General features: G+C 34.6%; 2 protein-coding genes across 2 annotated transcripts; both read left to right on the top strand.

Annotated features, from left to right (window-relative positions):
• Positions 1-3,417: 3,417 nt before the first annotated feature.
• LOC131074923 (probable pectate lyase 4) lies at positions 3,418-4,871 on the top strand. Its single transcript, XM_059212324.1, has 2 exons — positions 3,418-3,574; positions 4,360-4,871. The coding sequence occupies exons 1-2, from the start codon at positions 3,418-3,420 to the stop codon at positions 4,869-4,871; spliced, it is 669 nt and encodes a 222-aa protein (XP_059068307.1).
• LOC131859588 (pectate lyase-like) lies at positions 4,362-5,869 on the top strand. Its single transcript, XM_059213523.1, has 2 exons — positions 4,362-5,029; positions 5,144-5,869. The coding sequence occupies exons 1-2, from the start codon at positions 4,926-4,928 to the stop codon at positions 5,517-5,519; spliced, it is 480 nt and encodes a 159-aa protein (XP_059069506.1). The 5' UTR covers positions 4,362-4,925; the 3' UTR covers positions 5,520-5,869.
• The last annotated feature ends 9,904 nt before the right edge of the window (positions 5,870-15,773 follow it).

The raw sequence follows: 15,773 nt of genomic DNA on the forward strand, positions 1-15,773 counted from the left end.
GAGAGAGGAAGAGACTAGAGATAGAGATAGAGAGAGGGAGATAGGAAGGGAGGGGTTGAGAGAGAGAGAGGGAGCTAGGAAGGCAGGACTATCTCTTTCTCAAGTCTCTCCCTCTCTTTTTCTTAACCCCTACCATCCCCTCTCCCTCTCCCCCTCTCTCACTTAGGTTCTCTCTATCAGCTCTCTTCCTAGTATATCCCTCTCTTTTCATCAACCCCCCTCTCTCTCTCACTTGGGCTCTCTCTTTGGTCTCTCCCTCTCTTTTCATCAACCCCCTTCCTTTCTCTCCTCTCTCTCATTCTCTCTCTTAGGTCTCTCCCTCTCTTTTCATCAACCCCTACCTCCCTTCCTCCATCTCTCTCTCTCTCTCTCTCTCTCTCTCTCTCTCTCTTTGCCTCAACCCCTCCTTCCCTCTCACACTTATTCTCTCTCTCCCTCTAATTTCTCCCTTTTTGTCCATCCCTTTTGGTTATATTCCTCTCTTTCCATAAACACCTTCCTTCCTCTCTCTCTCTCTCTCTCTCTCTCTCTCTCTCTCTCTCTCTCTCTCTCTCTCTCTCTCTCTCCTTCTTGGGCTCTCTCTTTTGTCTCTCCCTCTCTTTTCATCAACCTCCCTCCCTCCCCCCCCTCTCTCTCATAGGTATCTTGCTCTCTTTTCATCAACCCATACCTCCCTCCCTCCATCTCTGTCACTTGGGCTCTCTCTTTTCCTCAACCCCTCCCTCCTTCTCTCACTTAATCTCTCTCACTCTGATCTCTCCCTCTCTTTCCATCAACCCCCCCCCCCTCTCTCTCTCTCTCTCTCTCTCTCTAGTCTCTCCCTCAACCCATTCCTCCCTCCCTCCCTCTCTCTCTCTGTCGCTCAATTAGGATCTCTATATCCTTGGTATTTTCCTTTCTTTCCATCAACCACTCCCTTCCTCCCTCGATCTCTCTTACTTGCTCTATAGTCTCTCTCCTTGGTATTTGTTTTTTTTTCCATAAACCACAAAGAGAGAGAGAGAGAGAGAGAGAGAGAGAGAGAGAGAGAGAGAGAGAGAGAGAGAGAGAGAGAGAGAGAGAGAGAGAGAGAGAGAGAGAGAGAGAGAGAGAGAGAGAGAGAGAGAGGTAGGGGGTGGTGGTTGAGGGAGAGAGTAGAGGGAGAGAAAGCCTAGGTGCAAGAGAGGCAGGGTGGGAAAGAGAGGGAGAAACTAGAGAGAGAGGTAGGGGTTGAGGAAGAGAGAGAGGGGGAATGTAGGGAAGGAGAGGGAGAGACCAGAGAGAGAATGCTTATACAAGCATGTTGATTACTGAAATTTGACTAAGTCTGAAATTTTATGAATACTCTAAAAACTAGAATTTGCATTATAACTCCTAGAGATCTAAAACCACTCTCAAACATCCTGCCAATATATACATAAAATATATACTTAAGTGTTATATTTTATGTATATTTTTCGGAGAGATGGAGTCAAAATGAAAGATAATTTGTACTTTTCAAAATGAAGATGCACTTCTAAAAAATGCAATGCCATTTGGTGCTCACATTATTTGGCGTGACCAAACCTTAGGTTTGACACACAAAATAGGGCGCATGCCTTATTTGGCGTGCAAAAAGGGCTTGATGGGGGCCAAAAAAATTTTGGCATCTTTTTGGTCCCCCATCTTTGTGCACTTACCCTATATATATATTAAAAAATATATATTTTAATAGTAATATATGAATATTAAGTTATAAGAATATATATATATATATATATAGTAAGATTTGAATATTAAGTTATAAAAGAATAATTTTAAATATTATTTCTACCATCATATTTCATAAGATTAAGAGTATGTGTTAAAGTTAAAAATTGATCATTTTTAATATTCATAAATATATTTTAATGACAGGTGTTATTTAAAATTAGGGTATCTCTAGAAATATTTACAACTCAACATTCAAAGATATAACGTGTCATATTGTAAGATTGGGGTTGTTGAAGAGATTTTGATGATTCTTAGTATTTATAGATAAATGTATTATGCTATCTTATTAAATTGAGGTTGATCCTTTATTTTTTAATGAATAGGCGTGTTAGTTTCTATTAATTTATTAATATATACACATGTCCATAAAAAAAACATATGCAAGATCACTCTTTAGAATCACATTGGTTGCCCAAAAAGCAAAAAAATATAAATAACAAAAAAGGGTTAAGCAACACTAGTGGGAGGCAAAGGGGGTTGATTTTGATGAATCATAGTATTTATAGATATTGTATCATAACAACTTTTAAAATTGAGATAGATAAAATTTTAGAACCCTAGCATTTGGTTTGAGTTATTTTATTATTAAATTTTTGAACAAAATGACTAGGATTTGATCTAGGAAATAAGAGGAACATAAATAAACATATTTTAAAATTAAAAAATATATATTTTAATAGTAAGATTTGAATATTAAGTTATATAAAAGAAAAAATTTAAATATTGTTCCTATCATTATATTTTATAAGATTAAGAGTAAGTTTAACGTTAAAAATTGATCATTTTTACTATTTATAAATATATTCTAATAAGGTTTGTTATAAAATTTGGGTATCTTAAAAAATATTGATAACCTAATGTTAAAAAAAAAATAACGTGTCATATTATGAGATGGATGTTGTTGAAGAGATTTTGATGATTCTTAGTATTTATAGGTAAATGTATCTTGTCATCTTATTAAATTGAGGTTGATTTTTATTGTTTTATTTTGTATGAATACTATAAATCTTCACACAAATTCACAAAAAAATATAGGACACAAGATCACTCCTCATAATCACATGGGCAACAAAAAAACAAGATAACAAAAATAACAAAAAAAGCAGCTTAAGCATCAGAGTGACACCAGAGGAGGGAGGGGGTTGATTTTGATGAATCATAGTATCTACGGATATTGTATCATAACAATTTTTAAAACTGAGATAGATAAAATTTTAGAAAACCACCGTTTGACTTGAGTTATTTTATTATTAAATTTTTGAACACACGGATTAGGATAGATCTAGGAAATAAGAGAAACATGTTTTCTGTGAAGAAGATAAGTATTCTTGTCATTTTTGCAGTTTCTAGATACCGGATCCACTATTATTTTGACATCTTTTAGTTTAATGATAAGAATTGAAAAGTATTGATTCTACCAAATTTACAAAATATATATTTTAAAATCATGATAGTAACAACATCATTCCCCATACACCGAAACAACAAAATCTTGAAACCTTGTTCTGATTAGGGTTTGGTATCATTATGGCTAAAATTTGTATATATACCCTTCCATTACACCTACTGCATCATTGCTTGGAATATAGAAAGTTCTTTTTTGTGATTTGCCTGTAAGGAAAACGAGGAAAGAGCTTGAAATTAGATCACTTAGCCAAAATTCTTTGTGTGATTGCTTGCGAGGAAATGGAGAACACAACCATGTACTTGGTGATGGCTGTCTTTATCTTTGGATATATTGTTGCTGGTTCAGCAATGCATGACCATGGTCATGCGGCTGGTGACAAATATCTGAAGAATGAAAGTGTTTCTTTTGTGGGATCATTGCGAGTGAGAAAAAATGGTATGTGGCATGGTATAATAAAATAATATTGGGTTTTATGAAACACTGGTAGTTTTATCATTTTCATTTGTTTCAAATTCATATTTCACATGAATAGATATGTTTCTTGGATGAACAGGAAAGAGTTTCACATGAATAAATATGTTTCTAGGATGAACAAAGTTTTTTTCTTGAAAATAAAGAATTTTATTTTGTTTTTAAAAGAATAGATTGTTTAATATTCTTGGATTTATTATTGCTGGTTCAGCAGTGCATGACATTGGTCATACAGCTGGTGCTAACAAATTTTTCTTAAGAACGAAACTTTTCCTTTTTTTTCTTAGCTTTTGACCAATGAATAGATTTGTTTTTTTAGATTAACACAATCTTTTCTTAATGATTATTATGTATTATGATTTTATAATTTTCATTCTTTTATAATTCATTTTTGAATTATAGATCATATAAATGATTCAAAGTGCTGATGAGAAAGCTACACAATCTAATTCAAAAACAGTTTTGACTAATGAATATTTGGATGGATAGAATATTTTCTTGAAGATTATTATGTTTTTTCATAATTTGATTGTTTAATAAATGTTAGGAATTTTTTTTTGATTTTTTAAATAACCCAGCTCCTCTCCTCTCTGCTATCTCCCACCTTGACCTGGAAAGCACAGATCCGTGCATTAGTTTTATGCTGAGGAAAACATATAGCTTACATATAGCTTACATGCAGTGCTTGGGCCCTTTCCCTGTAAATATGATTCAGAATCTAATTTTATTTTTTATGATGGTGCAAGCAGGTCCAATGCCTTGGGTAGGAACTACAGGGCGACTGTGCAAAAGATCTGACGGTACCAAATGCCAGTTCTCCAGCTGTGGGTTAGGGCGTCTTCTTCCAAAATGTGCCATTGGATTTGCAAGGGGTGTCAAAGGCGGGCGAAAAGGATTGTCTTATACAGTCACCAGATCTGATGATAACCCCACAAATCCTGCTCTTGGTACATTGCGTTATGCTGTGAGCCTCTACTCTGCCAGCCCTAGAGGAGTGTGGATCACCTTCTCCCATGACATGAAAATTCAGCTAAAACAAATGCTGCATGTCTATAATCGAACAACCATAGATGGCAGGGGAGTGAGGGTAATCATCACTGGATATTCAATTGAGCTGAACAAAGTCCAAGATGTTATTCTTCATAACCTTCAAGTCAGTGACATCAACTCTGATACAGTTCACATATTTGAATCCAAAATGGTCTGGGTTGATCATTTAACTTCCTTTAATGGCCAAAGAGGTTTGGTATCTGCTGTTTAGGGTTCTACTGATATTACTATTTCAAATTGTCGTCTGTCAAATAATCACTACAATATGTTATTGGGTAAAGATGATTCAGACACAATTGACAAACAAATGCGAGTCACTGTGTATAGAAACTGGTTCAAAGATACAGACCAACGCAATCCTCACTGCAGGTAAGTTTCCCCTGATATCATCAATGGAAAAATAACCCAAAATTTCTCTGGATTTTTTAACTTCATACACCATTTTTGTTTTCACTATAATGGGTTTCTTTCCTTTTCTTTCAGGTGGGGATACTGTCATGTCGTGAACAATCTATATGAAAACTGGGGATCATATGCAATTGGGGCAAGAGTTCATGCACAGATATACTCAGAGAAGAATGTATTTGTACCTGGAAAAGACTCTGAAGTAACTGAATGGTACCCGGGGTATGAACATAAGTGGGACACCACTCCTAAGATCCAGTCCAATGGTGACCTACTTCTATATGGGGCTACATTTCATCAATTCCTCTACAATGGGCCTGTGGTTGCTCCTCCTTACAAAAGCCACAGGCAGTATCCTCCTGTCATTAGCACAGGAAAACTACCACGTCTTCTTGGTTACTGCTCTGGTGTTCTTCTCAAAGAAAGTGTCCGTTCTTGCCTTCTGCGTGGATAAACGACAGTAATTGTTTAATGGGTTTGAAGTGAAAAAAGTTGATTGTGCAATTATTTGTATGATGTTTAAACGTTGTTTCATGTCACTCTAAGGATCGAAGATTTTGTTGTTTCCAGAACAGTACTATGGGTAGCTCTCCTTACTATGCATAGCTCTCTTTATTATGCATTTCTTATTGTGACATGAAAATATTGTACGCCTTACTATGCATAGTTGCGGATTGTTTGGTCAAGAGGATTTTCAATCAAATGAAGGATTGAAATTTTGTAAATATGAGACACTTGCTTATGTAGTTGTTTCATATATTGGAGCTGTTCTTCTGGATGATAAGAATGTATAATTCTTTGTTTTTGGCTGGGTTGTCCGTCTTTCTTGTTTTGTAATTTTCTTTGTGTTTAATAAGTTTTTGAAAAAAAAAAAAAAAAATTTCTTTTTCTGAAGAACTTCATATCTTAGTTGTGATTGTCACTTTGAATTATTCTTTATATCTAGTTTTAAAATAAATAAATATTTCAATAATTTTTTTTAATAAATTAATATAACTCATTTATTTTTGTAAAAATAATTTATTAACAATTTTTAGGGTTTTATACAAATTCAGATTGATTAATAGGATAGATTTTTTTAATCAGAGAAAAATTTGAAAACACAATTAAAATTCTAAATATAAAACCAGCAAGAAAATTAATTTACAAATATTATTTTTTATCTTCATTATATCAATATATGCACATACTATTAAAATAATTTTATTTTTACTATAACATTTAAATTTTGAAGATGTTTAATTTAATTTTCCACAAAATTTAATACATTATGAGATTCATTGGAATTTAACTTTTTTCAGATGGTCATTTACTTTTATTGACAATATGCATGAAATTCATCTTTTGTTACTACATAGGTTTCATTGACCCACTAAGTGTAATGAATGAAAATTCAATGCACAACTAAGACTTTAAAAAGTACTATTTTCTGCTTCCAATTTTGATAAACTATTCATTAATTTACTTATATGAAATGTGACATTCTGGTTTTACTAATTAATATTTTTATATATACATTATTTATAACATCTCATCTACAATATGTTACTTTTGATATTTTTAGTTTATGGTTTTACTAATTAATATTTTTATATATACATTATTTATAACATCTCATCTACAATATGTTTCTCTTGATATTTTTAGTTTTGGTAACAACTTGCTTAGTTAGGATATGCTGCGTGTAACTAATTTTTAATCTTGTTTGAAGAAATGTATATTATTTTACAAGTATCTTATATTTAATAATTTTCTTTTAAGGAACTAGATTATTGCTAATTTTTTTAATATGATTAAATTTTGTTATAATATGATCATTTTCAGTATCTTTATATATATATCTATATCTCTAATTGAGGATTTAATCTAAGCCTAATCTAATACCAACTTTAAACATAATCCTATTTTAACCATAATGAACTATTTTTTATTGAACTTTAAACTCAAATATAATTATATATCAATAAGATTAAATATAATCTAAATATTTTTAAATTCTTTCTATATATATAAAACATAAAAAATATGAATTAATAATATTATTTTTACTTAGATTAGGGTTATTCTCATGCCTTTTAATAATATTAAATTTTGATAAGAAAATAATATTATAAATATAATAATAAACAATAGTATAAGAATAATATAATATTTAGAATAGCAATAGTTTAGTTATTATAATATTAAATTACAAAAATAATCGACTAATGTTAGCTTCTATAAGTTTATCTATATTATATGAATATCTGGATACACAATATTAAATAATCGACTAATTTAAACTTTTAATAACCCATTTTATATATAAAATTAAATAAACATTGATTATGTTTGACCTATCATGAACTTTTAATTTTAATTAGGTACAATAAATTCAATAAGCCCCCTAAAGATTAAAACATTAATGAATTTTAAAAATTGAATGGTGGACAAACGGCAAGAGCTAGGGTTTCGTAGGTTCCAAGGTCTTTCAGGATATGGTAGGGTGCAAAATTCATGGCCCTTCAAGGTCTTTCAGGATATGGTAGGGTGCAAAATTCATGGCCCTTCAAGGTCTTTCAGGATATGGTAGGGTGCAAAATTCGTGGCCCTTCAATTGTAGAAATGGAGGACGGGTGCAACAGTAGATGTGGCGACCACCACAAAGAGCATGGAAATCTCTGACAAAAAAATATTCAAACCTGGATTTGAGACTTCTTTCTAGTAGGTTCAAGTCACAAGAAACAGATGGGGTTTCACAAACATATGAACGAATGCCCCCTTTGACTTCGAGAACATAGAGAAGAAGTTTTGGAGGCAAAAAACACAGGGTATCGTGCAACAATCTAAGAAGGTTAACCAATATCCTGAGAAATGCCGCAGTTATCTTACTAATGGTAGATGGACAAGCTTGGAATGAATTTGTTAATCTTTTTAAGGAATAGGCTTTCTTTATGAAATGGAGTGGGTCGTGGCCTGTTTTTAGGAGGGTAAGAAACTGGTGTAATGAGAATTGGGGGGAAGCCATTATTTTGAAAACCCTTCCAAATGGATTTTATCTTGTTATATGTCCTTGTGCTAAAGACCAAGAATGGATCTTTAATAGTGGTCCCTTTTTGATTAGGGGAAAGGCTTTTACATTAAGGATTGGACTCTGAATTTTAACCTAAAAGAGGAATTCATAACTGAGGTGCCGATATGGATATGTTTATACAATTTGCCACATGAATATTGGGATAGTAAAACCATATAACTGATAGGTAACAAGTTGGGTGCCTTTGTTAAAGCGGACGAGGCCATATAAAGTAAAGACTACAATATTTATACCCATATGTGCATCCTATGGCAAGCAAATCATCCTCTCCCTCAAATGGTGGAGTTAAAATTTGGGAAGGGAACTTGGGAGCAAATGATTGAAGTTGAGGAAATGATAGAGATGTGTAGTGCTTGTAAAGGAGATGGACATCCCGCAAGAGAATGCTTGTTTTTGGACAAAGGGAAAGGCCTAGACTAAAATATTCTAACAGATGTTTTGTTTATGAAAGAGAAATCCTTTTTAATTGAAAACACTGACTTTGTGAAGGTCATGTTGAAGGATTGGGAAAATCCTGTTGAGGAAAGATGGAACCTAAGATTGTTCGATAATAATATTGAGGAATGAACATAGATCTCAATTGAGGTAACCCCTAAGGAATATATGGGACATGAATATGAAGATATGGTAATACCTGCTAGAAACCTCTCAGAGATGGAGTATGTTAGGATAGAGTTAGAGTCTCAGACAAGGGATGATACTGGCCAAATTTTTAAGGATGTAACCATGGAAGCAGCGCAAAAGAACCAACAAGATGATGCTTGGCTAGATGGTAAGCCCAAGGAATCTCCACAGCCTATTAATACCCCTTATAATGAGATGATAAGAAATGACATTGGCAATTTTGTTGGAGGGGACTCATATCAAACCTGAAGAGTGGAAGTTGGTGAAAACTCTCTTATTAACACCTCAAGTTTTCAAATTGATAAAGGAACCCGAGGCGATATGAGGGGGCGAAAACCAGAGGGAATACTGGTTAATGAACATATGATTTCATAAAGTTTACTTCAAGACAAGGATCAAAATATCTATGAAAGAATAGAGGAGGAAGAACTAGTCTTTAAAGATATTCAGATTTCCCCAATCAAAAATTTAGATAGCTCTTTCGAGGATATAAGGGAGGATGGGAGCTTTTATGAGGAGTTGGAGTCAAAATCTCAAACAAATGATGAAAATGAGGAGGGAGATGATTTGGTCCTGAATGTGGTTTTAGGTATAAAGGAAAAGAGATCTTTGGAACAAATAGTATCAAAGTAGAACAAGGTGAAGATTGGTGAACATAAGAAGTGAGGTCCAAAATCTACTAGGAGGAAGTTGGAAATTGCAGGTAGTGCTGTGAGTTAGAAAAGAATTAGATCAAGAAAAGGCTACGCCTTTTCTGAGGAGAAATAAAGGTCTTATCATGGAATGTCAAGGGCTACAATGCTTGTCACAAGATCTGTTTGATCAAAAGATGTCTTGATAAAATGAAGCTAGATGTGGTGAAATGAAATTAAGTGGAGATGGTATAAACTCCTTCTGTAGACACTTCAATACTTGTAAATGTCATGTGGTTGAAGCTGTAGGGGCCTCGAGTAGATTAGGACTCTTATGGAAAGAGGCAATGGCAGATATACAGGTAATCAGAATATAACGTTCCTGGCAATGGGTAAATGTGATGTCCAAACAATTGTAGGATAATTTATTTATGATTATTTATGGACCCAATAATATCTCTGAATTGAGAGGTGTCTGGAACACAATTAAAGAGCTTTTTTTTGTCAGTAAGGACATGTTATTCGTGCTAGAGGGAGATTTCAATGCCATTTTAAGACCTTTAGATAAAAGAGGAGGAATGGGATGGCATAATCAGAAACAAAGGGATTTAAGTGATTTTGTGACACAGAATGATCTTTTTAAAATCCAATTCAAAAGTGGGGAGTTTACTTGGACTAATAGAAGAAGTGGTTTTGTTAATATTGCTGAAACAATGGATAGATAAACACTCAATGGAACTTCTAGGATGAGATTCTTCCTATTACTGGGTCAGATCATTATCCCATAAGTGTGAGTTCTCAAGATGATATTGCACCTCAATGATGCCCTTTTCAATTTGAAAAAATGTAGTTGAGAAAAGAGGGCTTTTTGGAATTAGTTGTTGAATGGTGGTTGAATGTGCCACCAAGAATTAGTAACAAAGCCTTCATTTTCTTTAAAAAAATTCAATTCATAAAGGAACAACTGAAGAAATGGAATAGGGAAGTCTTTAAGAATATTTTCACTAAAAAACTCAGGATTGAGAAAAATTTAAGTGATCTACATACAAAGGTGATTGAAGGTGTAATGAGTGAGGGTGATTTTTTGATGGAGAATGAACTCAATAAATAGTAATATGCAGAGATTCTGGCAAGGGAAGAATTTTTTTCGAGATAAAAGTCTAGAGAAACATGGCTCAAGGACGATGATTGCAACACAAATTTCTTTCACAATTTAGTTAAGGTGAGAAGATCCTGTGACAAATTTTTTTCTATTCAAGACTCTCAAGGTAATACCCTCAAGGAAAAGGATGAAATTTCCAACGAAGTTGTAATTTTTTTTCTCAATATCCTTAAGGAAGACTCAAAATATCCTCCATAGATTGGCAAACATTCTTGATGTCATTCCAAATTGTGTTACAAATGCTCAAAATGCAATGTTATATAAACCAGTGTCACAGGAAGAGGTCAGGGTTTCTCTCTTTAACTTCGGAGGTGATAAATTGCCTAGACCTAATGGTTTTCCAACTCTTTTTTTTCTAGAAAATGTGGAATGTTCAAGTTAAGGATCTTTGGGATATTGTGGAGGAATCTCGTGCGGGTGGTTTTGTATTAAGATATTTTAATAATACCTTTATTGATCTCATTCCTAAAATGGATGGAGTTTTAACTTTTGGTTATTTCCACCCCATTTCTTTATGCAATTTAGTGTATAAAATCATTTCAAAATTGAATGCAAATAGGTTGAAGTGTTTTCTAGATTCAGTTATTTTTTCAGAGCAGAGTGGATTTTCTCCAAATCGATTAATTTATGAAGGTATCATTGTGGCACATGAGACAATCCATTCTATTAGATCTACCTACTTGGAAGGAATGTTAGTAAAGTTGGATATTAGAAGAGCTTATGATGAAGTGGATATAGACTTCCTTCTTGATGTGCTTAGAAAGTTTGGTTTTTGCTCAACTTGGGTGAATTGGGTTGAAAGTTGTATCAAATCTCCCCGGCTTTTAGTTTTAGTCAATGGCAGTCCGCAAGGTTTCTTTGAGTCTAAAAAAGGTCTAAGACAAGGGGACCCAATTTTACACTTTCTTTTCATCATTTTGGCTGAAAAACTGGGCATGCTTATTTCTATAAAAGGGAGTTATGGATCTTGGAGAGGTGTAAAAGTAGTTGTTGGTATAGATTCCATGTCTCACCTACAATTTGCTGACGATACCCTTTTAATGGGTGAAGCTTCTTTTAGGGAAGTCATATTAATGTAGGAGGTCCTAGATAGGTATAGTCATGCGTCTAGACAATGTATTAATAGGAGGAAATATGAAATTTTCTTTTTCAATACTTGTTCTCAAAAGCAAAGGGAAATCCGTTCTATTTTAGGTATGGAATTAGGTTCTCTCCTAGGGAGATACTTAGGGATTCCATTATTTGGGGGTGCCAATAAATCTGTAGTTTGGAAGGATTTTGTGGATGTGTGCTTAAAACACATGGATGGATGGAAGAGTAGATGGTTAACTTCAGTTGGTCAAATTTTAATGCTTAAATCTATTATTTTGGCCATCCCTATCTTCTCAATTATGTGTTTGAAAATTCCAAAAAAGGTCATTAAAATCGTTGGACAAAGAATGAGGAAATTTTTCTAGAACAGTGCTAATGAGAAGGATAAAATTCCCCTTCTTGCATGAGATACAATTTGTTTGACAAAGGACAAAGGGGGTGTAGGATTGAGAGACTGGAATATCATGAATGAGGCTTTGGGAGCGAAGTTAGTATGGAATATACACTATCAATCATCCCAATTATGGGTGAGAATCTTAAGGGCTAAATATTTGAACTCTATGGAGGACGATAGGATTTTTACTATTCCTAATCCCCCTGCTTGCTCTAAAATCGAGAACTTTATTATTTCATGTCGAAGAGTAATTGTAGATCATTTATCTTGGTAGGTTGGTAGTGGCCTTAAAGCAAATTTTTGGGATGACCCATGGGATGAATTTCTAGCATTGAAGGAAAATGGTGATCTACATGATATTAGGCTCTGGAATGTACAACACTAGGGAGAAAAAGTTAGTGATTATCTAAATTTCCAGGAAGATGCTTTTAAAGGGCAATGGACCTAGAAACCTCTAAAAAATGTGGAAATTTCAGACCAACATAAAGCCTTAATGCAGGAGATTTTTAGCTGAAGAAAGATTCTAAGAGCAAATAAAGAAGATAAAGGTAGTTTGGTGTGGTGCTGTGAATGACAAATTTTTGGTCAAGATGGGTTATCAATTTCTGTGTGAGGGAGTTGGGGATGAGAACTGGCTAGCAAGTTTGTGTTAGGGAAAAAAATGTCTTTGAAAGGAAGGAGCCTTTGCATGGCTGGTAATCAAAGGTTGAATCTTAACTTGTGAAAGAAGAAAAAGACTAGGTATTGTGGCCTATCAAAATGTGTTATGTGCTCAGAGGATGAGGAAACTATTGATCACCTTTTGATTAGATGCAAGGTGGCGAGTGAATGTTGGGAGATGCTATTGAAATCGCTTGGGTGGTATGGTCCACTCCTAGATACTCTAAAAAAAGTCTTTGAGGAATGACCGATGGTGTAGTATGAATCAACCTTTTCTAGCATTTGGAAGATAAGCCCTTCCATTGTGATTTGGGAGATTTGGAAGGAAAGAAACAAGTGAATTTTTGTAGGAAAGGAAGAGTTCATGGATAGATTAAATATGATCAACCATGCAATATAGGAAGTGGTGGGGGTGGCAGCTTCACAGTTTTATAATATAAAGGTTCCCTTTACTTTGGAGGATAAATGAATATAGGTGCAATGACAGGGTATTCGTTGTAGGCCCGTTAAGGGGCCTAACTGGGATAATCCAAAGTTAAAAAAGATAGTGGAGTTTTTGTGGGAAAAACCTTCAAAGGGTTGGTGGAAGATAAACTTTAATGGAGCATCAAAAGTGAATCCAGGACCATCAAGAGTAAGTTTTATTGTACGAGATTGGAAAGGGGACGTACTAGTACTAGGAGAAAAGAAATTAGACAATGGTACAAATAATGTGGCAGAGGATTTAGTCATATTAACAACTATTAAAATTGGTAGGAATTTAGGAGCGCTTAAAGTTCATCTGGAAGGTGACTCTTTAATTATAATTCAAGCAATAATAAAAGGGAACATAGAAGCATGACATTTACATAATTCGATTGAAAAAATTAGGGAAGAGTTAGCCTTATGTGAGGATTTTTGCATATCCCATGTGAGGAGATCAGGAAACATGGAAGAAAATGTCTTATCGAAGTGGGATTTAACTTTTGAGAATGTAGGCGAGTTAAGGTGTGAATATTTTATACAGTTGGCCACTGAGGAATTAGCAGAATGATTGAGAGGATTTATTGGAAGGATTTTAAGATGTGTACAACTTTATCAAAATTTAAATATTGCACTATCCAAAGTAGGGTGGTGAGAAAAAGATGGCAGAATGTAGAGGACATCACATTGAAGGTGGATGTGAATGACAGTTATTATGCTCATTTATGAGCCAACACTCCCCAATGCTTTGACAATTATTTTTCTTCTTGAAGAAGCTGTTGTGTTAGAGTGGAGTGGGGTGATGGTAGGTGTCTGCAAAGTGAGAATGGAGGCAAAATTCACTTTGTAGACCAAGAAACAACTATACTCATTTTATGGGGATGGAACAGAAAGAAGGTTACAAGGAATGTTTCTATTCCAAGATGAACAATTGGTGAAGTACGTGAAATTAATCCTGGGAAGGTTTTTGGCAACTTGAGACACAAATACAGGACAAATATGGATGTTTATTTGTTGATCTTGGCATGGGGGTTGGATGTTGGTGAACCTACGGAGGTGGTGAGAAAGGTGATTGAGAGAATATTACACAATGATTATTTGGAAGGCTTGGAATCCATCCTCGAATGGGATATTCTGGGGATAGGATTTTATGTGTGCAAGGGTATTGAATTTAAGCCTCATGAGTGCTTCAAGAAACCTATGTCTTTTATTCGATGATTGAATGGATGTTGCAGGGCACACCGTAGGATGAAAGCTAAACAAGGATGGGAAGCCTTGAAGTTTTTTGTGTAGATTACAGAGATCGACGAAGTGATTCAAAAAGAAAAGGTGGAAGTGGAAAGATTGGAGGGAAGAGTGTTGAGACCGCACAAGAGGAAGAGGATGACCCATAAGAGACTCGTTTTTATTCTTCACAAACAACACTGGCACACCCCAAGGTGAAACACTAGGCCGAATGAATCCCTTCGCCAACAAATCCTCTAGTTGAAATCTCAACTCACTCAACTGCTGAGTGGTCCGTCTGATAGGGAGCCTTAGAAATAGGCTCTACTCTTGGAATCAAATCAATCCTGAAATCAATGTCGCACTTAGGCAGCATACCTAGAATCTCACTTGGGAAAACATCTGAGAACTCCTGCAAAATAGGATGACAAGAAAAGACATCATCTCAAATCTCATCCTCATCCAACTCATCCAAACACTGCACTCTCTTACCCTGACAATCAATCTTAGCCTGATGAGACTCAAGCCATTCCATACCTAACACCACTCGATAGGATCCCAAAGATAAGGCACAAAGATCTACTATGGTATAGAGAACACTCAAATCCAAAACACATCCATGCACAAGGGAATCGATAGCCATCTTGGATCCTATGGCCAACTAAACATGCCACTTATCAGCCTACTTTGCCACAACAAGCCTGCATCTCTCTACAAAAGAAGAAGAAATAAAAGAATCAGAAGCACTAGAATCAAACAATACCAAGAAAGAGATACCACCTATCTTACCTATAGTCTCATCAACTGTGCCTTGATGCTCGACTTGACAGTTATCAATTGCCACAAAAACACACTGGAATCTACCTGCATCACCAACTGTAGGCTCTAAAGCTGCGGGTCTCTGTCTTAACATTTGTTTGGATCTTTGAGGACACTAAGATGTATAGTGACCTAACTGTCCACATGTGAAACAACTCCCTCTAGTGAAACCTCGAGCAACCAAAGGGGAACTAGACTGCTGCACAGTGCCTCTTCTCCAATATTGCATTTCAGGTGTATTTCATTGAAGATTCCACATTCATTGGAGTTCTTTATTTGCCTCAGCGAATGAGGGGAAGAATGAATTATTGTACAAACTTATCATTGTTTGCGAAATGCATGTGCACATCAAAATCTATAAAGTTTATAAAGTATAAACTTTGTAATTTGAAAAGTATTTAAAACCACTTTCAAATTTGTCCTAATCTAATTTAAATATTTAAAAAATATTTTAAATAATTATAGTTTAAACTGTAGAGAAATGACAAATTTTTAAGTTCTCATGCCAGCTAAATAGTGTAATTCTACTGCATGCAAAGGATGCACTAGAGCCACAAAAGTTTGAT

This window comes from Cryptomeria japonica, chromosome 10, assembly GCF_030272615.1.
Source record: "Cryptomeria japonica chromosome 10, Sugi_1.0, whole genome shotgun sequence".
NCBI lineage: Eukaryota > Viridiplantae > Streptophyta > Pinopsida > Cupressales > Cupressaceae > Cryptomeria > Cryptomeria japonica.